General features: G+C 38.5%; 1 protein-coding gene across 5 annotated transcripts in view; it reads left to right on the forward strand.

Annotated features, from left to right (window-relative positions):
- mybpc3 (myosin binding protein C3) overlaps positions 1 to 27,357 on the forward strand; it is a 69,546-nt gene that overhangs the window by 35,550 nt on the left and 6,639 nt on the right. For 4 of the 5 annotated variants that reach the window (XM_035417794.1, XM_035417797.1, XM_035417795.1 and 1 more), the window contains 11 exons: positions 737 to 843; positions 1,016 to 1,045; positions 1,383 to 1,522; positions 7,184 to 7,258; positions 9,045 to 9,204; positions 12,432 to 12,536; positions 12,685 to 12,873; positions 19,943 to 20,077; positions 22,532 to 22,699; positions 24,625 to 24,713; positions 25,425 to 25,620. In XM_035417794.1, the coding sequence (XP_035273685.1) occupies positions 737 to 843; positions 1,016 to 1,045; positions 1,383 to 1,522; positions 7,184 to 7,258; positions 9,045 to 9,204; positions 12,432 to 12,536; positions 12,685 to 12,873; positions 19,943 to 20,077; positions 22,532 to 22,699; positions 24,625 to 24,713; positions 25,425 to 25,620 (1,394 nt within the window). The remainder of the gene's footprint in view (positions 1 to 736; positions 844 to 1,015; positions 1,046 to 1,382; positions 1,523 to 7,183; positions 7,259 to 9,044; positions 9,205 to 12,431; positions 12,537 to 12,684; positions 12,874 to 19,942; positions 20,078 to 22,531; positions 22,700 to 24,624; positions 24,714 to 25,424; positions 25,621 to 27,357) is intronic. The other variant, XM_035417798.1, reaches the window with a different exon arrangement.

Consider the following 27,357-nt stretch of genomic DNA (forward strand, 5'->3'; position numbering starts at 1 on the left):
GTATATTTCAGTTGTATTCTTCTGCCAATTGAGAAAATGTCAATAAAGGCAAATAGATTCTTAACCAAATACTGGAATTACAACAGTTATAATGCTTTCAAACTTTAAAATTTAATCACGAAAATACCTTAAATCAGTGAATCAAACAAAAAGAAACATGTATGTACTGTATATCCCAGTATACAGTACATACAGTATTACAAATGTTAAATTAACACCTAATTCCTCGTTACCTTTTTAATGAATTGACATGCAGCTTTAATGCATTTGTCCTTTGGACTTGAAAGGTTGTCACAAGAAGCTTGATACCTAAAAAAAAAAAAAATAATTAAAAAAAAAACTGCTAAAGTAAGCTACTCAGGGCAGCCTCAAAATGTATCCATACTTGGTGTAAAACAATTAAGCTTTCTGTAAATTACAGAAAAATATCAAATGTTATTTGTTGACCCTTATGTTTTACTCAGGTCAGCCTCAAAATGCAGGCCACCTATAGTAGGACTTCTTTGTGGTTCAACTTTTGTACAGCTTTGAAATGAAACCATTAAACTTCATAAACATTTGTGTGATCTTTGTAGATTAATATTTTTTTCTTATTGTCTTCTCTCTTGGCCCCTGCTTGGTTATTTTTGTTCTGTGCACCTTACAGTTGTTTGACTTTTGTTTGCATGGTGACAGTACTCATATAGTCACTCATATACCCACACAGCACTGAAAGAGTGTAATAATTTCTTTGCAGGATCCATAAGTTGGCCATTGATGATGTCAAACCTGAGGATGAGGGAGACTACACGTTTGTTCCTGAGGGATATGCATTTAACCTCTCAGCTAAACTCAACTTTCTGGGTATTGTTAAACTCTTATTTCAAAAATTTAAGCTTTCAAAGTGACAATGGCAAACTTTTATGGGGGCATTGGATAGCAATGACCATAACCAAAAGTAGACAGATAAAGTACACATTTTATATGTTCTAGTGTATATTGGCTTCAGTGGTAACTATTTAATACATTTTTGCAGAGGTCAAGATTGACTTTGTTCCTCGACAAGGTAAGCTGTACCTCTGTATCTATATAAGTATCAATGTCTTTCATTTAATATAGTTTTACACCAGTGTTTTCGTGTTGGTTGCTGTTCGGTAATAGTCTAGTTTGAATGTTTTGTACAGACTATAGGAAGATCAACGGCAGCAACAGCTAATGATCCAAATAAATATAAACAAACAAATATATGATCTATTTTATCTCTAAAATGCAATTACATTCCTATTATTTTTAAGAATCATACTATAATTACAACCATTTTTGTGCAACTATACACCAGTTTCCATTTAAAATTAAGCCAGGCCAAACAAATAATAATGTAACCATTTTGTATATCTTGGAAGATCCGCCAAAAATCCACATGGACTGTGTCGGCCACATAGCCGAGTCTACCATAGTGGTGGTGGCAGGAAACAAGCTACGGCTAGATGTGCCCATAACCGGAGACCCGGCCCCCACTGTGGTCTGGACTAAGTCTGAGAAGGTAGGGCACTTAATGAACTCATCAACGCAGTGGATCGGTTATAATGGAACGCCTAGGCCAATCAGAGGAGCACAGGTGTCTGGTGAGAAATATTTCCAGGCTCTATGTCTTTATCATTGTTCAAAGTCTGGACAACAAGAAGACTTGATTCTCTGTCATACAATAAATGGACATACTCAAACCTACAGTAAGGACAGCAGTTATAAAATGTACAATAGATGCAGTAGTGGCCGTTTCTGGGTCAATAACTAAGTCTCGTGTTAAAATCTAAAACTGCTTACATGAGTCCAATAGGGGCCAACATTTCCCAAACTGTTGGGTGGTGTATTCTTCCCTAGGATTAAGTTTCAAGATATCAACATTGGAGAGGCCATTGAGCACATATGATGTAAAGCATTAACATCAGCATGTATATTATTTCTATCCTGTAATGCATTGTAAATAAATGGAAAGGAACTTTTTCCAGAGGAGCACAATTATTGATATCAGTGAGGCTCTTCGCTGAAGCAAAATCAGCAAACAATTCAAGGCCACTAAGACTAGCTTTGAGGACCTTGTAGCTTTTCTTTGAAAACAATAATCCAACCTAAAAAAATCCCATTACCAATAAAATATATCACTACAAAGGTCTGGACAAAGACCATATGGTAAGAGAATCAAGTCTATCACTTCCATGCAGGTAAGGATTTTCCATTTTCTCTTCTTATTCCTGACTGGTGTTATGTTCAGAATTAATGGTACCGTGCTAATTGATTAGAATTGTTTAGTCTGCTGTGTAACTACCAAAATATCTAAAATATAATATGTACATTCCTTAATAATACTAAATCATTTATTGTAGTTTTGTAGATATTTCTTCTGGTTTTCAGATCTTAAAAGGTTGTTTGCAATGGAAGTAGGAGTAATAAAGTACATAAAAACATATAGTTTACTTAGGCAGGATAAGGAGCCTGAGGGTGTTTTCCTCCCCAACCTCTTTCGAACATTCACAAAAAGATTTTGAAGAGTAACATTACTCAAATTGAGCCTCAGGGGTCTATTATTCAGAATGAATGTTGCACAGAGCAAATGTGTTAAGAATTCCAATAAAACTGTTTATTATGGACCAGATTTTATTTCCCATTAAACCTGAAGCTAAATAGCTTAAACATGCTATTCCATAACTAAGAAATAATGACAACAGCATCTTGAAGTTTTAATAAACAAAATAAAACCACGGAAGAGCATAACATGGCAGTGATCCCATTCACTGCAGTAAAATGACTTAGTTTGCTCAAACTAAAGAAAAAAATATGCACAATTCCATCATTAAGTCACAACAATGGCATGGTTTACTTAAACTAAACTGAACTGTGCGATGTAACGTTCTCCTTGGTTATTATTTTGTCTTCACGGATAGCATGACCCACATATGAACTTTATTTTAAGGCTACCAAACAATATACCCTCCAGTCAAAACAATAAAATGCCTTGTTATTTTTCCGTCTCCTTGATGCTATGAGGTGATGTTAAAGTACAGTAGCTTGGGAGTCGAAACCTAATGCAGTTAATGCATGTAGCTTGTCTATACAGTAATGGCACAAATAATGGAAAAACTGCTTAAAGAAGTTTAGTTCTCTTAGCACTTTTATCAGTGCCCTTCCTTCTGTTGTTGTTTCGCAGAGCCATTTTAGTCTGTAAAATTATCAGTAACAGTTATCTTCTTGACCACAAGTGGTGATAACATTCTGGAATCATAAGTAATTTGAAGTAAAGTATACAAGCCAAAAAACGACAAAGAAAAACACTATGACGAAAAGTATCTGGACACCCCTTGTCTGGGGCTGTTTTTCTTGGTTTGGGCTAGGCCCCTTAGTTCCAGTGAAGGCAAATCTCCAATCACATTCTAGACAATTATGTGCTTCCCCAATGGTTTTGGGAAGGCCCTTTCCTGTTTCAGAATGTCAATGCCCTCGGTCACACGGTGAGGTCCATATAAAAACAGTATTGTTTGAACAGTGTGGAAGAACTTGACTGGCCTGCACAGAGCCCTGAACTCAAGTCCATCCAACACCTTTGGGATCAATTGGAAAGCCAACTGTGAGCCAGGCCTAATTTACAAATCAGTGCCCGACCTCACTAATGCTCTTCTGGCTGAATGGAAGCAAATCCCTCCAACAACTAGTATAAAGCCTTCCAAGACGAGTGTAGTTTCTTATAGCAAAGGGTGGACCAACTACATATTAATGCCCATAATTTTGGATAAGATGTTGGATGTCAGGTGTCCACATACTTTTTGTACCATTTGTAGTGTAGTGTATATGTGTATAGTGTAGAAGTGTAATGTACATTCGGCTGCACAATTATGTTGGTATGACCTAATACTTATAGGAAAGTGTAATGGTTTTTACTTGTTTAACACAAATGCTAATTATTTCTTAATTTTTGTTTTGTTTATTACATTTATTGCATATTACATATGTGGCTTGTTCAAAATGACAGCAAAACATATTTTGAGTTTTATACACTACTATACGACAAGTTGGCTAGGCTCCAAACGATACAAACAAACTCCGGTGCTGGCTTGTCATCTTACGTTTAAAAACCATATTTTTACTCAGAATTTCACATTAAGACATACAAATTATGAAAGCCATAACATTTCTCAAGTAAAATCAGATGAAACCCAGTAGCCTGTAGTCACAAAAGCGGCTGATGTGATTGTGTGACAGGTGACAAGCAGGCTAGCTTACAAGAAACTTGGGTGCTAGCTTGTCACCAGATTTAAAAGCTTTGAAACTATATTTTTGCTCTGAATTTCGCATTAAGACATACAGATTATGAAAGCCTACAAAAAAAGATGAAATTAACATTTTTGACATAAACATCAATTTATGTTAAATTGGCCCTAGCAACTTCTGACTCATTATGATAAAACAAGTAAGATTTATTATGCCAAAAAGAGAAATTATTACAAAATATTGCATTAATCATCAAACATTTATAAATGCAGTCTATCCATAAATTGTGCCTGTACTGCAGCTATCATTTTAACTACAATCACTTAATTAAAATGAAAGGATTGTTCAAGTTATTTTTATTGTCATTCTTCTCATTGAAGACAGGTAAAAGAAAAACAAATACAGTACCCCAGGGACTATAGTGCAGTATAAGAACAGCCATTAACAATTAAAACAGGAATAAATACAGGAATTTAAATGACATAAAAAGACAATTAACAATATGTGCAAAGGATGCATTTTTCCTAATTGTGGGATGTATATCAATGTCAAATAGGACAGCATATGATCCATGATAACGATGGCTCGGTTTTCAATAGGCTCTGATCATGTGAGCATTGCATGGGAAAGCCCACAAATTAGAAATCCACCCAATGCTGGGCTGTGACTTGCACCATAGACATGGTCTGATCAGATAGGCAGCCAGGGCGCAAATTGCAGACTTGACTGACATCAAAATTGTAATGATCTGCTCAGTCTTGACTGACATACCCCCAAGCATCAGCTATCCTCCCACTTCAGCACATGGCGAAATTACCAAATGACTCAGGCACGTCAAAATCCATGATGAAAACACCATTTCACCAGTATGACGGCTCACATTACACCATGCGCCAGCCAGAAAATAGAGCCGTTATTGTTTCTCAGATACATTACCATGAAATGGTATTTGCCACTTTCCTGATTTTCTCTATTATTGCATATTCGTCACATTGAAGGGTTTAAGATCTTTAGACAAAATATTATGTCATATTAGACAAAGGGAAACGGAGTAAAAACAAAACACATTTAAAAATGGATTTAATTTATTTAATGGAAAAAGTTATCAAATCAACATCATATCAAATTAACGGTTAATTGATTGAACACAGCCAGTCTTGATTGCAGCCAGCCCTGTTGAATCTAAACTTCATATTGAACCTTACCATCAGAGTGAAGTCATCACAAAGTTTCTACAAGCACACTATGCCACAGTCTAAGGACATTCCAGAAGAGATGAGAGTGTGGTCTATAAAGTGATACAAAGCCATTTCCAAGACTCTGGGACTCCACCAAACCATTCTCCAAATGGAGAACACATGGTACAGTGATGAATCTTCCCAGGTTTGGCCAGCTTGCCAACATTTCTACAAGGCCACAATGACAACTCATCCAAGAAGCCACAAAAAATACCAGAAGAACATACAAACAACTGCACGCTGCTCTTGCCTCGGCTAGAGAAACATCAAGGCTTGTCTGATATTTGGATGAAAGCACCTGGAGGATCCCAAGCCTTTTTGGATAATGTTCTGTGTACAGATGAGTCAGAAGTGAAACCTTTTGGAAGACATGGATCCCATTATCTCTGGCAAATACAGCATTTTACAGTGAGAACATGGTGGTAGGGTGATGGTGCGGAGATGCTTTGCTGCCTCAGGAGCTGGACGACTTCCCATTATTGAAGGAAGCGGTCATCTGTCTGTTAACTGAAGCTAACGCATAATTGGAGAATGCAGCAAGACAATTATCAGAAACATAAAATCCACATCTGAATGGCTGAAAAGAAACAACATTCAAGTTTTGGAGAGGCCTAGTCATAGTCCTGACTTGAAGCCAGTCAAGATTCCGTGGCAGAACCTGAAACAAGCAGTTCATGCTCAATAACCGACCAATTTGTCTGAATTAAATCAGTTGTCCAAAGAAGAGTGGGCTTAAAGTCCTCCACAGTGATGTGAAAGACTGATATCAAGTTATAAGAAGCATTTGGTTGCATTTACTGCGGTTAAAGGTGGTGCAGCCAATTTTTAAGTTTAAAGGGGCAATAACTTTTTCCATATGGGTCATGTGGGTGTTTTTTTTCATCAAATAAATGGAATAATAATTGTTTTAATGTTTTTTTGGTTACCCAGTTTCCCTTTGTCTGATATTACATTTGTTTAAAGATCTGAAACCATTCAGTGTAAAAATGTGCAATATTAGAGGAAATCAGGAAGGGGACAAAAACTTTTTTGTAGCACTGTAGCACATGCTAAAAATGTTAAACTTGTGCATTCAATTCTGAAGGCATAATAATGCCTTACCAGCAGGGCCTTATTTTTTATTTGTAGTGTTACAGGTGACTGGACCTCTCTGTGTTACAGTATGCTTATGTATTATGATGTTAGTAAACATATTAATCTTAGAATAAAAGAAGGAATTCCACATACAAATGCCAGACAAGCGGAACAACAGTAATGGGAAATCTTAATAGTTTAAATTTGTAACACTTTTAATGAAAATCTAATAATCTTTGTAAGCCATAACAACAAAAATGGAAAGCATTGTAATGGCTTGTCATTTGGCTTGGACGAATGGATACACCTAGGCTTTTTATGTTGTGCAGCTACATGCAGTACTCTCCTAATTTAATCTCTTGTCCTTTCTTAGAGCTGACAAAGTCACAGAAGTGTATATGAAATTAATGTATTAATGTAATAATGAATTAAAATGCAACATTCAAAGTTAGGCACAAATGCCAGTGTGGCATAGACACCCTTGGTTCCCTTGGTTAAGAACAGAAGAAGCCATGCAGTGGAGGATCTGGGTGGAATAAGGGTTTGTATGGGAATGAGGGAGTGGCCCCTCATCTCCTCTCAGAGGGGCCACAGCTCTCCTGCTTCACAGATCTGCTTTGCTCATGTAGGGCATATCTAGTAAGCCGAGGAGCGACCAGTCCGCAGACGTGGAGTTCATTGCCAAACTGATGAAAGACGGGGAAGTAAGTTTTTTCATGAAAACAACGTAGGTTCTGCATGATATATGCATGATATGCTTCTGTAGCCTGCAGCAGGAGTTGCACAGCATTTCATGGGAATGAGGTAATTATCTGTCAAATATGCAAATCTGCTGTGCATGTCGCACATGTATCAGTTAGACCAAAGGTTTGACGTTGCAATATTGGAAAATACCATTTTTGTTCTAGCAGCGAACATTGACATACTCCCGATTTGCAGTTGTATATACAAGTATTGATACAAATTTTGACAATACAGCTCATGGCTGTCAAAATTTCATAGTTTAAAAATGTTCTTCTATTGCATTTCTTGGGTGTGCATGTGTTTCCACATCAAATGGTCTAATTTTTATCTCACCATTATGGTCATGGATGGCTGAAAGGTAGTATTGTTTCCTTTTACTTTTTATGTTCCCATAGAAAGTAATATATATATCTGTTATAAAAATAAGAAATCAGAATAAATATCTTGTCCAAGACAATAAAATTATTTACTCTATTATAAAGAGGAAAATCCTATTCTGTATCATGAGGCGAGAGGCATGGCTGTTTTCAAAGGCCTCATTAAGCTGATTAAAATGATTGTTGGTTCAATCCAGAAAGATGGGACAGTAACTGAAGTGTACATTTATGTTTCTGAGATTAAAAAAAAAAAACAGCAGTCATAAATACAACACAATATCATTACATGTATGTAAATTTATGAATTTGTTTCACTCCTGACAAACTACTATACTATTACTATACATACTATTACTGTACATAACTTTATTTTTAAAGGCATACTATGCAGGATTTGTTAGCCTGTGTTTACAATGAAAGAAGTCTCCTCCTCCATCTTCAACCCCATCCATTCACACAGAGTAAGTTACCTCACCTAATGTAGCTAGCTGGATAGCTAGTAGTAACGTTAGTACCATGAAATGAGCGACCATGAGTCACAGTGAGAAGACAGACTTGATTGTAGCTAAATAAATTCCAGTATGTTGAACGTAATAGTGGTTTTATCTTTGGCACTTTTCAAATTTCAGACCCTCGTGAAAGTTGCCAGCTTCACACTGCCGGTAACGTTACTTACTTGTCCAACAGAAAACAACCCAACTCTGCGTAGCTTTTAATCCCCTTGGTGAAATTCAGCTGACACCTCTGAGGAAATTCAATTCTAAGGTTAAAAAGCACCACACCCAGAAATATTCTGAACACAATTTAGAAAAACAAATACAGGTAAATGTGCATAAAGACAGAGATTGTCAGTGCAACATGGTTGTGCCTAACATGATTATTTTGTAATCTTTACAAGGTAAAAATCCTGCATAGTATGGCTTTAATCCAGGAGGATACTTTAAGTGTATTTAGCTTGGACAAAGTATTTATTTATTTATTTATTTATTTATTTATTTATTTATTTATTTATTCATTTTAATTTATGGGAAACCCATCTATCATGTTATGTTTTTTCCTATGAGAGGTAAGAGTAATATATATATATTATCTCACTATTCCTTAAGCAAAATGCTTCAGAACCTTATGGAAGGTGTGATAAACTGGTCATAATTTTTACTGGCTCTAATATTGAGGATTACACCCACTGTTTGGAGTTGGTGAAGCTATTATGAAGATCCACATCAAGTTAAGTGTTGTGTGTTTGTATAGGTTTCAAAGGAGCCACCAAAATGGCCCAGTGGAGCCAGCCGTGCCCTGTAACCTTCTAATGAATGTCTCATGGGTCAGATGATCGTGATTCTGTTCTAACCTGCATCTCATGGGTCAGGTAATCACAAACGCTGACGGACGGATCCACGTGGAGAGCACAAAGGGCCACTGCATTTTCACCATTGAGGGGGCGGAGCGGCAGGATGAGGGCACCTACTCTGTCATTGTCCGGAATCCAGCGGGAGAAGACACTGCTGACATCACCGTGAAAGTAGTTGGTGAGGTCACACGTTCCACGGTCTAAACCACAATACAAGAGAATGTGAGAGACAAGACGGAACACAATTCCACCCACAACTGTAATTTTCATCTAATTTAATTTAAGTTAAGTTAAGCGATAAAACATCCTTACAATTGTTCACTGGGATGGTTTTGTAGAGCAGTGCTACTGAACTCCATATGCTGCGGGCTGCAGTGTCTGTAGTATTTGCTCCAACTATGCAGTACACCATCTGATTTCATTAATTATTTTACCACCTTGGTTCAGCAGCAGCTACTGAGCTGAAATCTGATGGGGTGGACAACATCCTCTTAAACTGATTATTGGTCTCGATCTTTTTTCAGTCATTTCCCTTGATTAACAATACAACGATTAAATACTAAATACCATTAGATACAGCCAGTTATCCTGAATTAGGCTATTAGGAGAGTAATACATTATTTTTATTTGTCACAAAATTGTGCACATTTTATCAATATTATTTTAAATTGTGGATACATGTACTCTTTGTTCTCCGCACACGCAGAGAATATTCATAACAAAGATCAAGTTTCATAGTCCTTGTTGAAGGTTGTGCTGAAAGCAAACGTGGTACTTAACAGAGTCGGTATCTTTTTTCCTTACATATACTTAGTGATTACAAGTCATATTCCTAAATTTAATCTCTCTAGCATGATGTGAAGAAAGATGCTGTGTGTTTACCTGCCAATGGATTATTCATATTTTTGCCACACTTTTTTTTGTTTTTGTTTTTTTGTTAATCAGTGAAAATGAATTAAAACAGTTTGAGACCAATGATCAGTTTAAAGGAAGGTTTCTGCTGCATCTATTTTCAGCTCAGCAACTCCCACTCTCAGGAAGTAAGCCGAAATAAGGTGGTGTAGTGCATGTTTGGAGCAAACACTGTGGCCTGCAGGACCTTCATTTGAGCAGCGCTGCTGTTGAGTCATACCGTGTGGAATGGTTTCAGTCAGCATCCCCATTTTATTACTCATTAAGGCCTTCTCTTTTCAACTGGGCCCCTATTCCTTTACTACTCAGCTGGTGGACTTCAGAGACTCCTTTAAAAGAAACATAGTTTGGCTGCGTGTGCTTTGGATGATTTGCATGCTAATGCTTACCCTCCTGGATGTTATCAAAGAGGATGGGCCTGAAGTTCTATGTGGACTGTTCAATAGCTGCATTTATTAATAGTCAATCAAATTACCTCTTTTCATTCCCTTTAAGAGCTGTGTGTGCTGCCAATTTCTATAGTTGACCACTGCATGGATAATGTTTCAAGGATAATGATCTAGCAATGATCTAATCAGATGTTTTTCACAAGATGTTCTTTTGCGGGAGGTGCAGAGTTGGGCTGTGACTTTTTTTTTCCTTTTTTGGGGGGAATTTAGGTTGAAGGAATCTCATAGATAAGAGAAATTTATTTGAATTTGTTCAAATTTTCTTCTGTCAGAATGAGAAAATTGCTTAAATAAATATTAGCCTATAGGCCAATTTTAATTTCCCATTAAACCTGTTGCTAAATAGCTTAAATGCTTCATATTACTAAGAAATAATGACAACAGTATTTTGAAGTTTTGTTAGAGGTTGTAAGAAAAAGAGCGAAATACGGGACCACAATTATTTATAAAAACAGCTATAAACAATTAAAAATAGAAATAAATAAAGGAATTAAAATTATCAAAAAGGAATGAAGACAATGAACAATAAATAGATTTTTCTTATTTCTGGGATTTATATCAAAGTCAAATTGGACAGCATATGATCCACAAAACCATTTCTTGCCTTTTGCATAGAATATGAAACGTGGGTATCGCATGGTAAGCCCCGAAATCACTAATCTGCCTGACAATGCCCTGCGCCATACACCACAGACGTGTTCTGGACAGGGTGTTGTCTGGGTGGCAAATGGATCAAATGACAGACTGGTATGATCCGAAAATTCCAATGAGCTGCCAAAATTGCACTGCGCCATGCAATATTGACACCCCCAACAGCGGCTTCCCTTCCACTAATGCGCACGGCGAGTCATGAAATTACCAAACCGCTCAGGCACATCAAAATTTACAGCAAAAATACCATTTCGCCAGTGCAACGGCTTGCAACACGCCTTGCGCCAGCCAGAAAACAGAGCCCAAAGTAGACATCCTCCAGGTTTAATAATAGAAAACAAGTACAGGTTACCCTACTATATGCAGAATGTACACTACTCTAGAGCAGTTACAATAATTACATTACATTACATTTATTTATCAGACGCTTTTATCCAAAGCGACGTACAAAAGTACATATCAAGGTCATTGGATGTGATGTGCCTGCGTTGAATAGATGAGAAAATAAATATACAAGTGCCCTGCTGGTTCTTGTTTTAAACAAGTTTTAATGAGGCAATTTTGAAAAAACACTGGTTTGAATTAAATCAAAATATCAAATCCATTAATTCTATAGTTTTTACTTTAAATTAAATACTAGCAGAAACATTTTGCCTTCACAACCTTTTTTGGGGTTTTAATTTAGTGATTGCTGTTCTTGCCAAAAATGAAATGCCTGAATTTAATTGTGAGTCAAGGGTAAGGACAGATTTCGATTGAATTCATACCATTGTTTGCTTACCAATTTCTTAAAGGAGCTGACACTCAATTTCAAAGGCAGGAAAGGCTGTGTCTGAAATGTCCCAGAGGGACATTACCACTACATATCAGTATACAGTGCAGACTCCAAACAGTCATGCCAAAGGACACCTTGACCCAGTGCTGCATATTGTTACGTTTTACGACCACCTTTACTCTGCATCTATGGCATGCCTTGGTCTTTTATAGATCACCACATGTCAAGTTACGAAGTACACATTGCCTTTGCCACAAGCCAGCTGATAGTAATTCTTTCAACACCTGCCCTGACTGAGATGTCTGATCAAAAGCACCTGTTGGTCTGTTAATGGATTCAGAGGTTCCTTTGGGAAAAAAAATCACCTCATGACCTTCAAACTGGTCCATATTGTCATCCATATTTTCACAAAATTATTAATTATTCAACTGATATGTTAAATTTCAAGCCACGTGTGATGTCTGATGCTTCAAGTGATGAAATAATCTAATTTATAGAACAAAACTGAAGGTTCACAGAATATAGACTACAAAGTAGCAAATGGAACATAGCTTAATTTCTGCAATATTGACCAAGCCCTTTTAATTGTGTACTGCTTGTTTTATTGTGTTTCTTCAGATGTACCTGATCCTCCCCAGGCGCCTAAAATCCTCAGTGTTGGTGAGGATTCTTGTGTAGTGACATGGGAGCCCCCACTGTTTGATGGTGGCCAACCAGTCCTGGGTTAGTATACCTGACATTGAAAAATATAATCTGACAGCATTTATGTAATTTATGCATTATTTTGTCCATTTGCTGAGAAAATGAATGGGGAGGGGGTAGCATACAAATGTTTTTTTTTTTGTATATTTTACACCATTCTTTCAATTAGGCTATGTTCTGGAGAGGAAGAAGAAGAAGAGCTATCGCTGGATGAGGCTGAACTATGATTTATTCAAGGAGCTGACCTATGAGGCCAAGAGGATGATTGAGGGCGTGGAATACGAGATGAGGGTCTATGCAGTGAATACTATTGGCATGTCTGGACACAGTCCTGCCTCCCAGCCATTTGTGCCAATTGGTGAGTTTCTTTTTCACTGATCTCCCTTCATCTTCACAAAAGTGTCGCAACAAAGACCTAAAAGCATAGCCCACTCAACATTGGGGTGAACTGAATGTTGGTACCAGTAACGTTAAAGGTGAATTTCTGGAGGATGACCAGTAGACATCAGCACCATTTTAAAAGTATTGCTGTAGCATTGTATTGGCAAAATCTAAATTATACCAATCCTTAGAGTTTTCCAGTCATTGAGAAGTCATGAAAGATTAGAAAACTGTCCAGTTATAATATTTTATGATATTTTAACCTTATAGTTTAGCATTATAGGCTAAAACAACAACAATGAATTTGAGGTTAAAGTGCAGACTGCCAGGGTATTTTAGGTTATTTTGTATATCCATATTGGGTGATCCATGTAGATACAGTATTACAGCTCTTTTTATATATATTCCCCCTGTTTTAGGGGGAAAGTAATTGGGCAATTTGCAGCTCAGATGTTTCTTGGCCAGCTGTGTGCCTTTATATTGTTAGTTCATGCACAATAAAGCTAAGTTCTAGATTTCATTATAGGTGTGGAAGTTGCTTTTGGAATCTGTTGCTGTTATCTCACGAGGACCAAAGAAGTGTCAGATAAATACTAGTAAAGCACAACATCCTGAGGCCATGAAGATCAAAATAAATTGATCAAGGGCAAAGCCAAAACATTGGGTGTGTTAAAAATCATATTTCTGATACATTGTTAGGAAGCAAGAAAACAATGGTGAGCTCAGCGATAGCAAAAAACCTGGTAGACCTGGATCACACATCCAGAGTTTCAACTTGCTATGGCATTGTGCATTATGCATTATGCAGTTATGTAGTTATAAGAGATCACAAGCTTGTGGTCTCTTATAAGCTAAATGTTTTTTAAAAAGGAAACAATAATGTAAAATAAAGCAAAAATGTACATATAATTAAAAAATAATAAAATGACATTAAGCACAGCACAAACTGACACAATTATGAAACAAGTTATACATTATTTGTTGATTTTTGCTATTTATTGGGACAGCAACTTTATTAATAAAATGAATTTTATTTCTATTTTGTAATAATTGTCATTAAATTCAGTATAATAATGTAAAAATATTCTGTATTCGGAATTTGCAAGGCTGTATGCTTACAGTAGCTTACTTAGTAGCTCAGATGAACATTTTAAAAACAGTATCAGATTTATTTGAGACAGAACTACTCAATGGTCACAGTTCAATAGTCGATGTTAAATAGGGCCTTGGCTAGTTTTTTATTTTGAAGAACCTGACATGTGTTTTGTTGTATTCTCCAGCCCTGTAGTAACCCCTGTCAGTTTGCATATTTCTTACAATCAGGCAGTAATAATGTTTTTTTAATATTTTTACTGCCAGTAAGCGCAGAAGATTTGTAACATAACTCTTTTCGCCTGAAAATGCTGTTCAAAACATCAGCCTTTTAGCTTTTCAAGATTCTTTTCAGTGTGCTGTCTTTACAGCAGTAAGCTGAGAGATGACTTCAGTAGAAACCAAGCTGGGTGGTCTTGTGGTCGGGGTTCCTCTCTCTCGCCCTCTCTCCCTCCCTCCCTGATTCCTGGCCCAATGGGTGCGGATACTGAAGCATCCAAACTAGCTGGTCTCTAATATGGAAGACGCTGGTGTCACACTGGCAGCTGATTAGGAAACTATCCCCAGCATTTCTCTCTATATATAATCGCATATTAGTGTGCAGAGAGGCTTGGACCAGCTGCAGCGAGGGAGAGGATAGCGGCTACTGTTGGAGCTACGGGAGGACACTGACACCACTGCTGTTGACAGAAAGCCCCTGGGGAACTGATAGATTGAGGGACGTGGAGCAAAGGCAGGAGAAGAGACAGTGAAATACAGTGAAGTCCGACAACAGCTTGCAGATGACGAAGCCCAAGCTTCCGAAAACCGCCGAGAAAAAACCGGCGGCAGCTGAGAAGCCAGAAGACCAGCATGAGCAGCCCGAGGCGGCCCAGGGAAAGAGTCCCAAGGGGCCCGACGGGGAAGTGTCATTACCTCCTGCAGAGAAAATGGCCATCCAAGAAGATACCCCTCCTCTGAAGGACTCCGCACCCCCTGTTGCTGAAATTGCAGGCCCTGCCACGGAAGCCGCACTCCCTGTCGCTGAAGCTGCACCCCTTGCTGTGGATGCAGCACCCCCAGCTGAAGAGGGGGCTGCCCCCATCTCACAGCTCACCGTCCCTGGGGAGGAGGCCCTCGCTCCGGAGGCCCCTGCTCCGGCAGAGGTCGTCTCAGAACCAGAGCCAATAGGCAGTAGGCTTCCATTTTAAGTGTTTGTTTGTCCCAGGGTAAATTCCTGTGTTGTCATCAGAGAAATATCTTTGCTCATGATGATATTCACATATGTGGGTATATTAACACAGACAAAGGTTTTTGTACAATATATTCGGATCTACCCGATGTTTGTTTGTCATCTGTCTTTATATCAGTGCTGTCAGTGCTACAAACCTGTATAATGCTTTTTCTCTTGTGCCGCTAGATTGTGGATATATTAAGTAGCTATATGGTTATCGTCAAATTCATAAGGATGATGACAAAATCACTTTGAAAATTAAATCATACAATGGATTACATATTTCTGTATCTTTTAAGTAAATTAGGCTATTAAATATGTATCCATTTAGATTAATTTAAATTTAATGAAAACTGTTTTTTCTCCTCTAATTTATTATCTTATTCCAAAGCACTTACATTCTTTCTATTTTTAATTATTTATCTCCTTAGACAAAGGTACATTTTCTCCTTGACTGGAATCTTTCACCAACCATGTTTGTAACTTTCTGTCAATAGTATAATGCAAATCTGAATAATTTTAGTTATGTTGTTCTTGTCACTTAAAAGCAACATTAGGCTCATTTAGCCTCCTTGATTCTAAGATGTTAAAGTAATAATCTCGAAGATTTTCATTAAAATAAATGTCTTTTAAGTCACTATCTATCGCTGCATTGGGTAACACAATGGTGATTGAGCCTATTTTATATTAATTTATACTATTATTATTATCATAATTCATGATTAAAAAACTTGGAGTCTGTGACGACATTCCCGGGAAAAAAAAATCACAAGCGGCGCACAGTTAGTGACGCGTTTTTCTTCACCCATCAGTGGTTGGTCCGCCAGAGAGGGTAGACGGAACTAACGCAACAGGCTCGCTCTTCAACTCACTTGTGTGTGAGCGGCGTACTGTTTTTTCCGGTGTCTGTATGCGTTATAATAACAGAGAAAGGGGGGGTTGGGGGAGTTATGGAACCCTAAAAAGTTTTTGTGTAACATGAGAGATCATATTATTTGTTGATGTAGATTTCGTATTACATTTAATGACAATGTAACTTTACTAAATTACATAGCTATTTGCACAGCTAACGCTAGCTCCCGGACCATGTCAAGAAAGACAACATTAGTTTAGACAACGTTGTGCACAGTATCCATCTCTCATATCTTGTAACGTTGTGTTAGCTAGCTAGCTAATGTAATTAACACAATCTAATGTCGGCTAACAATTAGAAAAAAAACGCTAGCTAACGCTACCGACCGGTACCGACCTCGCAAACCGTCTCTCGAATGCAATGCTACCTTGTTGCAATGTTGCAGTGTAGCTAACTTAAGGCCAGTTCAGATCAATGATTCGCAACGAGACTGGGTGCAACTTGCAAAATTCCAAGACGTCTGATTGTAAACGTTCTAAAACTGCACTTGGCGATTTGACAAGGATGGTCTTTTAAAACCTCAGGGCAGGCAACGGCTCTGCTACTAGCCAGTTCACACCGCTGCAATTTTCTCTGCAACATTCTAAAACCGTTTCGCCTCGTTGCGAATCGTTGATCTGAACTGGCCTTAACGTTACCGTTATTTAGCCTACATTGCCATCGAGTTCATCAATATATTATAATGATCGGAATAAAGCCGGGGTATGTGGAGCAGAGCCGGATCTGATTTCTGAAGACGTCATGCAGGAGAAAACTAAATAAAAGAATACGGCAGTATGGATTAGCATTGTTATTATTTTATTACGCTTCCTCATATGTTCCTTCAGCCTTTATGCCCTCTTTGATGAAATTTTGATGTTTTTGTTTTATTCTTCTTGTTCTGATTGCTTATTTAACACCCAGCTCAGCTTTATTCTTGAACTAGCTAGCAAAACCAGAAACACCAGGGGTAACATTTTGCAAGGCAGTTATTTAAAAAATACCACACAACAATCATTCACGAAAAAGACTGCTTATTGTGCACGAGATACATAATTCCACGATCCACAGCGAATCCCGCAAATTCTTCTCTGCAGTGTAAAGATGTTCATGCCGGGCAAAAGGTGGATAAAAAACATTTGCAGTAATTGATCATCACTAATTCTACCCCAGGTTTGCTACGGCATTTTAACCTGGCTCGGCAGTGTAAAGACATCTTGAGTTAGCCTAATGTTAGACAAGGAATGAGTATGTACATAACGTTACTTTTATAACAACCGTTTTTTATTCAGTAAATAGTAAGTGTTATAGGTGGCGTGCCAACTGACTGACGTCACACAGGCGACACTGGTTGGATCCGGTTGGATCTATGGGAAGTGAGGTCCAAAAACACACCTGCAATTACCGCTTCTCGCCATTGGCACCGCCATAGAGAACGAAACTGAAATCTTCGAGATTGTCACTTTAAACATTTAAATAAGTTAGGAGTAAACGCGATTTTGTGCACAGTGATCAATTGTATGTTTTACTGTTCAATAGAGTGGTCTAGCCCTCTATTGCAAAACATTATTGATATCCTTCTATATCAACAACAATAACAAGCTATGGCTTTGTAAATGAAGGTACTAGCCTGCAAAATGAAATTTCAAATATAATTTTGTGCAAATTCTTGCTCAGGGTTATTAAGGCTAAAAGTAAGTAGTTTAAGGATACAAGGAGACTTTATATGGTGGTACGTAGTTTCCATTTAACTTTCATTGCAGTAGTTGGCTGAATTGCAGACTTGATTTCAGGATAGCAGCGCCTGGGGGCAGTAAATCCTAGCGGGTATCATTTTTTTAATCTACCCCTGGGATGACAATGCCCTCCTCCTGTCTTTGATAGACTTTGCTCAGGAAGGGCATCACACACATCAAAATTCCATACCTTAAATACTGTAAGATCCCTTGGGCTGTCAGTGACAGGGATGAGTGTGGTTCAAATCCAGTGTAAGTGTGGGTCTTGTTTCTATGGGTTATCTTTTAGTTTCGTCTCTATGATTGATAGAGTGGATCAGTCGATCAGTGAGACCCACAAGCTGCTTGTTGAGAGATGTTCTCAGGCATCTTGTTATGTCCAGCTCAGTCGCACACAGAACGTTTGACAGAAGGGCATTTAAAGTGGGCCTCTCAGCAGTCTTTGAATAAGAGTCTCATCATCAGTCAGACCTCATTCCATGTCAAATGCAAGTCATTCTTTGAGATTCATGTATGACATTCCATTTAGTAGGTCATGGTTTTACAAGCTGACAGCTTCAATCTCTGTTTAAAAGTATCCATGGCAGCATTTTGTCTGAGGAAAACAAGGAGCAGTCCTTGTACAGGTGCTTTCTTTGGAAGACCATTATTTATGCAAGGTTTCTAGCTCTATACTCCACAATCTTCTATACTTCACAGTTTATATTAAAGGGTATTTACAGTATATACATTTTGGTTTCACCATGTAGAACTGACAGCACTTTTTAGACATAGTCCAAACCCATTTCCCTACTTAAGCACGGTATCTCCAGAATTCCGCTTATAATGGGCTTGTTTTTTTTTCTAATTCGCTTGACAAAATGGGAAGCCCTGGGCTACGTTTTTTATTGGCTTTTTTGTTTATTTGGAAATGTAACGAGCGACCAGTTTTTTCACATTCATGGTTGCTATTGTACTACTATTGTTACTATTTCTATACACTTATTCAAGCTTGTATATGGCAGTGAGGTTGCATTTGTCTCCCAAAAGTTGGCAAAACTGGGTATCACAGGAGCCAATTTACATTTGCAAAAGCATGTAAAAGTTTGTTCAGACCTTGGATTTTACTTTTCTGTCACTTGCATAATTTAGTTTAGACTAGCCTGTCTATAATTTCCATCCATCCTGTGTGGTTTTTTGTGCTTAAAATGTAAACCCGACCTGATCTGAGCCCAATATAAAATGACAGAATTAGGACCCGAACTGACCTGGTTTTATCAGGCCTGGGTGAAAATTACAGACTCTACCATGGGCATTCCATAGCTTTCTTTTGATATGTTCATCACAAATGCTTACTAACATTAGCTACCATTCCTTGAAAATGGGAGACGATGGGAGATAGCAAGCACCGAAAACTCAAAATTGCTTTTATACACCTGCTTGTCTTTTTCCCATGTTTGTTTTGTATTTCAGTTTTACAAATGTAAGTTACAAGGGGTAATAATAATAATAATAATAAGAAGAAGAAGAAGAAGAAGAATTCCTTACATTTATATGACGCTTTTTGTGAAACTCAAAACGCTTTTCACAGTCACGAAGGGAAAACTCACCTCAGACACCAATGTGTAACACCCACTTGGGGGATGCACGGCAGCCATTTTGAGCCAGAACACTTAGTACACAAGCTGTAGTGGAGGAGGAGAGAACTATTTTTTGCCAATTATGCAAGTGAAAATGAGTGTTTTCAGAGTATAATTAGAAAACTATTGCTCTCTCCGCCTCCACTACAGCTTATGTGTGGTGAGTGTTCTGGCACAAAATGGAACAACGGATTTAGTGCGTATATATTTTGAGTATTTCTTTCAGCTCATCAGGATTTGTAATAATGTGTGAAATGTACTTAGAGAGTACTGATATTAAATTTAATTGATGATTGCCAATCTTAAATTGTGTTTTTTGTGTCTTAGACTTTCGAAGCTACTGTATAGTATCTTACAATAATTTTGCTGGAAAATTGTCTGCTTATATAGTATTATATTTGTTGTTTGTGGTGGGATGAGAATGTTGCATATTTGCCTGCATTTTGTCTTGTAATCTTGCTGGCTAACATTCTGTTTGTCCCCCCTGCTTCCAGCTCCTACCAGCGAACCCACTGGCCTGAGTGTGGATGACATCAGTGACACCACCATTTCCCTAAAGTGGAGAGCCCCAGAGCGTATGGGGTCCGCTCCCTTCGATGGCTATGGGGTTGAGTACTGCAAAGAAGGCAGTGAGTCTCCATGTTGATTAAAAATATTTAATATCTATTGAATTCATTCAATAGACACACAGTGTCCCTCTCACTATCATAATAACATAGATGGCATGCCCTCCTACATCACAGTGTCCATCTCACTATTATAATGCCATGTGTTTTTTTGAGAAGACAACAGGACTGAGTCCTACCGAACCACCAACACCATGTCCCAGGAGTTCAGCAGTGTGTAGAATGACCTTGACAGGAAGCACCATGCAGCATTACAAACTGGCACAATTCCATGGTGCAGTTTCAGTCTGTTACAGCAGCTCAGTTGTTGCATCCCTTTAATGTAACAGCTGTTTAATTCTTTTAAAAGCTCTTAAAGAGTCCCTTTTAAAAAAAACCACCTCACTGTGCAAGAATGACTCTTCCAGTACCTGTGGTCTGCCTGCACCAGTGACATAAGTAGTGCTGACCTTCTGCAGAATGACTGTGCAACTCAGCTGGTGGGCTGAAGAGTGAAAAGATGCAGCAGTTGCAGACATGTGCACGTCTGCAGTTCTGTTGAAGCAATGGAATGGAACTACAAATGCAGCTGAATATTCCAAATTGATAGAAAATAAAAAATGTGTAAGAAGTGGCAACATGCCAAATTCTTGTCTTGTAAAATTGACTGGGCTAGCAATACCTGGACCTTAATCAACAAAAATAAAATTCAGGTCCAAGATTACCCTACAGAATGTCATTCCCTGTGCCAGTGATCTATTGCTACTAAGTTAATATTACATAGCTAATGGACATGAGTATATATTACCTTTCACACTGAAACAAGCATCAAGACCAAAAGCTGCAGCTACACACATTGATCCAAGGCAACTGAGTAGATGGCTTTGGTAAGTAAACTGCTTAAATAGATATAGAATGATTTGAGAATCAATTTACAATTTATAGGTTGATCAGTTAGCGAAAGCATCATACAAAAGTGCATTTAACATGGTAAATTAATCCAACTTGAGCTAGAGATAGGTAAAGGTTATGAAATAAGTACTTCAATGTGCATGCTTCAAGATCTGTGTAATAAAGAGAGAGAAGGGCTTTTAGAAATATTTAAAAGGGTGCAGCTTGAAAAGGCATTTGTTTCAACGGTTAGCTGAAACAGTCAGTGAGCCTGCCTTCTTGACTGATTGTTCCACGATTGCGGACCAAGAGCAGAGAAGAGCTGAGGTTGTGAGGAGTAGCAGTCGAAATGGGACAGTCAACGGGCGAGAGGAGTCTACACAGAGAGGCTTGGTTGGAATGCATGCTCTAATCTGACGAGAGGAGACAGAACAGAGAGAGGCTTGGTTGGAATGCATGGTGTAATCTGAAGATAAGACGTGGCAGTAACATTCACAGCTTGGGATGCCAGTGTGAGTGACTTGATTTGAACGTGGGCAGCTACCAGAAGCTAGTGAAAGGTGTGGCATGAGTGATTTTAGGGAGATTGAAGACCTGCCAGGCAGTGGCATTCTGATGGCGTAGGCAAGTTAGTCAGCCAGAAAGGCTTTGCAATAGTGCATCTGTGAAGTAACTGTCTAGCCTCCTGGGTGAGGAAGTGGAATCTCCTGATGTTGTGAGGAAACAGCTTGCATTACCTGGTGGTTGTCTCAATGTATCCCAAGAAGCTCAGCTGGGCCATCTTGAGTCACACTAAGGTTCCTAGAGCAGGTGAGAGACACTGATGAGATGTTTACAGTGATTAAAAGATCAATCAGTGGTAATATTTTGCCTGGAGGAACAAGAGCTCTATCATATACAGGCCTGGTGGACAACCAGGTTGCAATGCTAGGCAGGAGATACAAGCCTGAATTTGTGTGTCAGAGAGAGAAATTGAGAAAGAGTTGACTGTCACCAGAATAGCAAATGATATTACATGCTGTGTGCAAAGAACTGGGCCAAATGATTTTGTGTAAAGAGAGAAGAGAAAAGGACAGGTATTAAGCCCTGTGGGCTTAATCTGCTCCAGGCCACCTGGTAGGATTGATCAGCAAAGTATGGAGGTTGGATGGAGCCTGAGATACCCATCTTTACAAGGGATGAGTGAGGGATCTGGTGGAGGACGGTGTCAAATTCAGCTGATAAGTCAAGGAGAATGAGAATGGGGCTGATTGAGTTAGCTCTTGCCAAGGTAAGAGCCTCTGTGACTGCAAGTAGAGCTGCCTCAGTGAAGCAGACAGACTGCATGCTCAATCGTTCTGAATAAAAATGAGCGGAGTCATACAGGTCAGTAGTTATGCACATCTGCTAGGTTCAATGAGGGTTTCATGAGGAGAGTAGTGACACGGGCCCTCTCAAGACTGTGTTTGTTGATTGAGAGGTGGTGATAAGAGAGGAGATGAAAGGAATGGTGTCCACAGAGATGGACTGAAGGAGTGGGGTGGATTAGAGTCAAGAGAACAGGCTTGAGGATCTTTTGACATGATTTCACATTCTCTTGGGTTGCAGCGGATGAGTGGGTCCCGGCCTTCGAAGGTTTGATAGATCGCAACTCGGTCATCATCCGCGACCTCCCAACGGGTGAGAAGATGCAGTTCCGCGTGCGGGCCTACAACCTGGCTGGCCCCAGTGAACCTGCCACTCTTGCTCAGGCTGTCACCATCCAGGAAATCATGCGTGAGTGTCCATGTACACTTGTACCATGTGGTTGCCGAGTAAGGGTCAGATAACAAAGGCATATGAATATCTCTGTGTTTTGTGCACAGTTGAACAGGAAATATCTATTAACTTGTGACATATAGTGAGTTAATTATTGACTCATGAGACAAGTAAGTTCTTGTTTGCTGTTCTCATTCATTTACTTGATAAAATGGAGATTGAGAGACTTGATTTTAATGTGGACAAGGTGTAAACTTCTGCTGTAGAGTACAATTACTCGGCTAGAGTATTTTCTGTCCACTTCCATAAAACTTTTCTTCAAGATGCAAATTGAAGAACCAGAATGTACTGTTAGGAATAGCCTCAGAACAAAAGCCTCAACATTCAGTAATCTCAATACATTCATCAAGGCATCTCATAGACATTAAATGTTCAGATTTTCTATTTATCACTCACCCAGGCATTGTGAGATACAGTATAATACATTGTCAACAGATATCATGACAAGCATTGGCAAACCTCACTGGGAAATACATCTCTGATGTTGACAACTTACAATAACTGACTAATAACACAAGACTTCAGACCAGCTTATTAAACAATGTTCCATCAGATCACTCTGGGCAAATGAAATGTAAATACATCACCCTATAGTTTACACATTTAGCATTCCTTCAGCTTGTGTTGGACAGGTTGGGGTAAACATATAATTTTGTAATGCATACACGGGGGTAAACCAGGCAATATAATAAGATTAATTTTGTGAACGTAAAAATTTTTTAATTCAATTATAGTAAAGTAATTCCTTGCTGGGGGAGGACTGGCAACATGCCCCGTTGGAAGGTAAAATTAGATCTTGTGGCTTCTGTTATCAGCCTTCATTGCAAATACCTTTCTCTCAATGGGGAGAGCAAAGGAGGACAATATCTGAACCAAAAGTCAAGGACTAGGGTAGCTTACAGTGGCGGCGGTGTCAGTTCATCATCTGGCAGCCCACCTGTCACAGAGTGGCATCTATGGAACCTATTCCATTCGGCTCCATAAAACGTCAGAGGCACAGACAGCTGGCACAGAAGGTGAGGGCCATTCAGTTCATTAGGGTAAACTGTCTCCCACACGCTAACATGGAGGACCTGCCCAGCCAATGGCTGAGTGGCATGCAGGAGCTTTCCTCTGGTGCATGGGGCAGGTACTGCCATTCACAGCCAATATGTTTACACAAGCTCCACCAGTCTTAATACTCATCAAAGCACATAATCAAGCGAAAGGTTTTTTTGATGTGGCATATTGGAATATATTTTTTCTAATAATATAATTGACTTTGACATTCTAATGCATACTGTGTGGGGCTTTCTCTTTAAATAAGCATATATTGGCCAATACAGAGGTTGCTGGCTGGTATTGAAAGCAGTTAAATAGGCAGGAAAACAAATATACATATGACATGAGACAAGAACATGAGATATGATGCCTGTGAGTGAGAACATTCCAAATTGACTAGACGATTTCTGTAGTTCATATTTGTTAATTCTTAAATTTATTATTTTGCACATGGTACAAAATTATAAGAGGGACTAATTATTAAAACTGTGACTTTTATACATTTGATTACTTTGGGTTTGCATAATGTAGCTTTCACCGTAACAAGGTCCTGGATATTTCTATTTTCAGCACTCTCAGCATAGATTAGTTTGAAGTGGTATATCGAGGGCTTCAAAATACAATCAAGCCCATATATTTTTTTCTGTTGACAAGTTGATATAATTTTAAGAGCCCATATGGCAGCCATAGAAAAGCTCTCCAATTTCCTTTACCAGTCTAAACAAATTGAACAATCGTGAGTTTGCATAAATCAAGCTCTGAAAGGCATGTGTCTTTACAGAGAGCTTTATGTGTTGAACAACTTCAGATCACTTATGGTGTTCCACTGTTTTTTTTTTCAGAGCGCCCCAAAATCTGGGTGCCTCGAAATCTGCGTCAGACTTTGGTGAAGAAGGTCGGAGAAACAATAAATATAGTGATCCCCTTCCAGGTAGGCACAGCCTTGAATCAGGCATTATGTAGTTATGTCATCATTACCCAGACTATGTGATGTCAGATGGGAACACTTCATTGATGAAAGTAGGGAAACAAAGACACATTTCATGCAATGCATCATTGGAAAGGGTCTCATGATCCACCTCTGTAAGAATCTGTCTGTGTAATGTAATTCCAAGCCACTGAAACTGATGCCTTGACAAACATTTTGGTTGGAGTTCAGTGTGAATACAGGTTATCATAATTTTGCATTCATGCACAAACATTTTACATATTTCTTTGTTGGAGAGATCCAGGTTCTATTCATGTTTCAAAATCTGTCAATTCCCACTTCCCTCTTTGATTATTGTTTCAGCTCAGTTGCCAACTATTAAAGGGTTTCAGTACCTTTTATTTTAAACTGCTGCATATAAGCATAGAAAATTCTGAAGAGGAAACAAGTAAAAGTAACCACAACTTTTCTTTCACACACTCAAATCAGGTTCGGTCTGAATGGCTCCTCTTGTGATACAATTTACCCCTAGACTTTCTTTCCATCTGAATAAAGTTGAAACTGCCATTTTAACATGTTGCAAAATTACATGCCTGCCATGCAAACAGTTGTATTGGTTAATCGGCCCCATTGGCTTGCCTCATTTGGACATTGTCAATATGATCTCAGGACCCAGGTCAGTACAGTAAACTTCCTGTTTGTCCCCTTGCTCAGGGAAAACCTCGGCCTAAGGTTACCTGGACTAAAGATGGGGAGCCTCTGGACCCTAAGAAGGTCAGCATCCGGAACAGCGACACAGACTCCATCCTGTTTATTCGCACGTCCGACCACAAAGACACAGGGGGGTATGAAGTGAATGTGCAGATTGAAAATGTGGAGGACAAGGCCAATGTCACCATTCAGATCGTGGGTGAGACAATTTTATTTATTTTCCTTCATTGGCTTTTATTTTCATTCAGGATAATGGTCACGTATTTGCCAGGTTTTACAGTATACCTTTTAATGTTGATGTCAATGTAAAACAAAAGGTATTTTATTTGTGCAAATTTCTAATCGCTCATAGGAGAGGGTGCCTTGGGATTTCTAAATTGAATAAATACACATAGTCAACGCTGGAAAAAGCATTTTGTTCTGGTATCTAATGACATAGCCCAAGACATGCTAGCCCATTTTTTCATACCAATGTTTTCTGTTTTAACCTGCTCCTAGATTCATAATTCATAATTAGGGCCACCAGTTTATCACCGCTATGTGACCTGCAGGAATTTGAACTTGTATTTCTTGTTATCCACCAGGTGTCCTCAAAGGCACTTCGAAGACACAAAGTCTAAATTCTAATTGAGACAAACAATTAGAAAAACAATTAGTTAGTCTAATATGGGGAGAATCAGGAAGGAAAGTGAACATGGGCATGGGCTGGTGGCCTTCATTGTTACTCAGAACTTGAATAGTACAGCAATTGATCAGTTAAAGCCGATGATTACACAGTTAATTGAGGTCACCTGGTTTCTTGGGTCTGAATCAGTCGCTGATCTTAAAGAAAAATAAATTTTAAAAAAAACAGCAGAATCTGTGGCTCTCCAGGACCAGGATTGAGTATTACTGCATTAAAAAGAAAAATTCATCCATATGTAGCAGGGGTGTCCAATCTTATCCCAAAACGGCTGGTGAAGCTGCAGGTTTTACATTTTAGCCCAGCACTAATGGACATATGTACTAAGCATGCCTGAAATTACTGTTATTGCCGCAAAACCCTGCATCGCTGCATGTTTACAATTCAGCAGGGTATTTACTAAGACTGCTCATGCAAATGAGCACAGCCGCAGTGAGTTAATTTAAATGCACTGCCAGTATTTAAGATGTGTCTTGCGCATGGCAGGAAAGCAACATTGTTGAACTGCTCCATCTCTGGTGAAGTCAGGTTTTGGACAGATGTCAGGACCCATGGATGCAATGGATAGGCACTGTCACCTTTTAATGTTAACACCTTCTATTGTCTCATTAGTAAAGAAAATCAGAACAGTTTTAATATTTTAATTGTTTAATTCCAATTCCATACCCAATAGCCAACCATCTCCAGAGTCACTGTCTCTCTACTTCTCTAACATGCAACAGTTCCTTAAGATTTCAAAAGATTCTCTCCTTTTGCAAACATAGGGAAGAGTCGCCATACATGTAACACTTGATACATGTTACACAGTCAACAACTTAATGTATAATGTGGCTACCATAGCCATTTCAGGTTTGTATGCACAATTCAGTCCTCTACCACCTCCCAAAGGATCGGGCAATGTGATAACCTTTCCGAGAAATATTTCCAAAGAACAGGTTTTTAGCAAGCTAAGTAAAAAACTGTTCCGGAAATCATTTTCAGATATAAGCCTTTTTATCTGCAATAAATCAAATCATGCATCATTTAAAAAGTTATTTGTTCTTGAAAAGTTAGTTAAGCTGGATGCTAAGTAACAAATAAAACATGTCCTTGTCTATATAAATGTAACAGCTGTTACAGTTATGTTATGGCTATAACAAACAACATGATTTTTTGTTGTTATAGTTTACAGAATGCCATCTGAAGAGAAAATGAGAGGGTTGTTACCCAGGGAGGTCATTGAAAAAGCTTCAGATTTGGAGATTAGGGACGCTA

Source organism: Anguilla anguilla, chromosome 5 (assembly GCF_013347855.1).
Source record: "Anguilla anguilla isolate fAngAng1 chromosome 5, fAngAng1.pri, whole genome shotgun sequence".
NCBI lineage: Eukaryota > Metazoa > Chordata > Actinopteri > Anguilliformes > Anguillidae > Anguilla > Anguilla anguilla.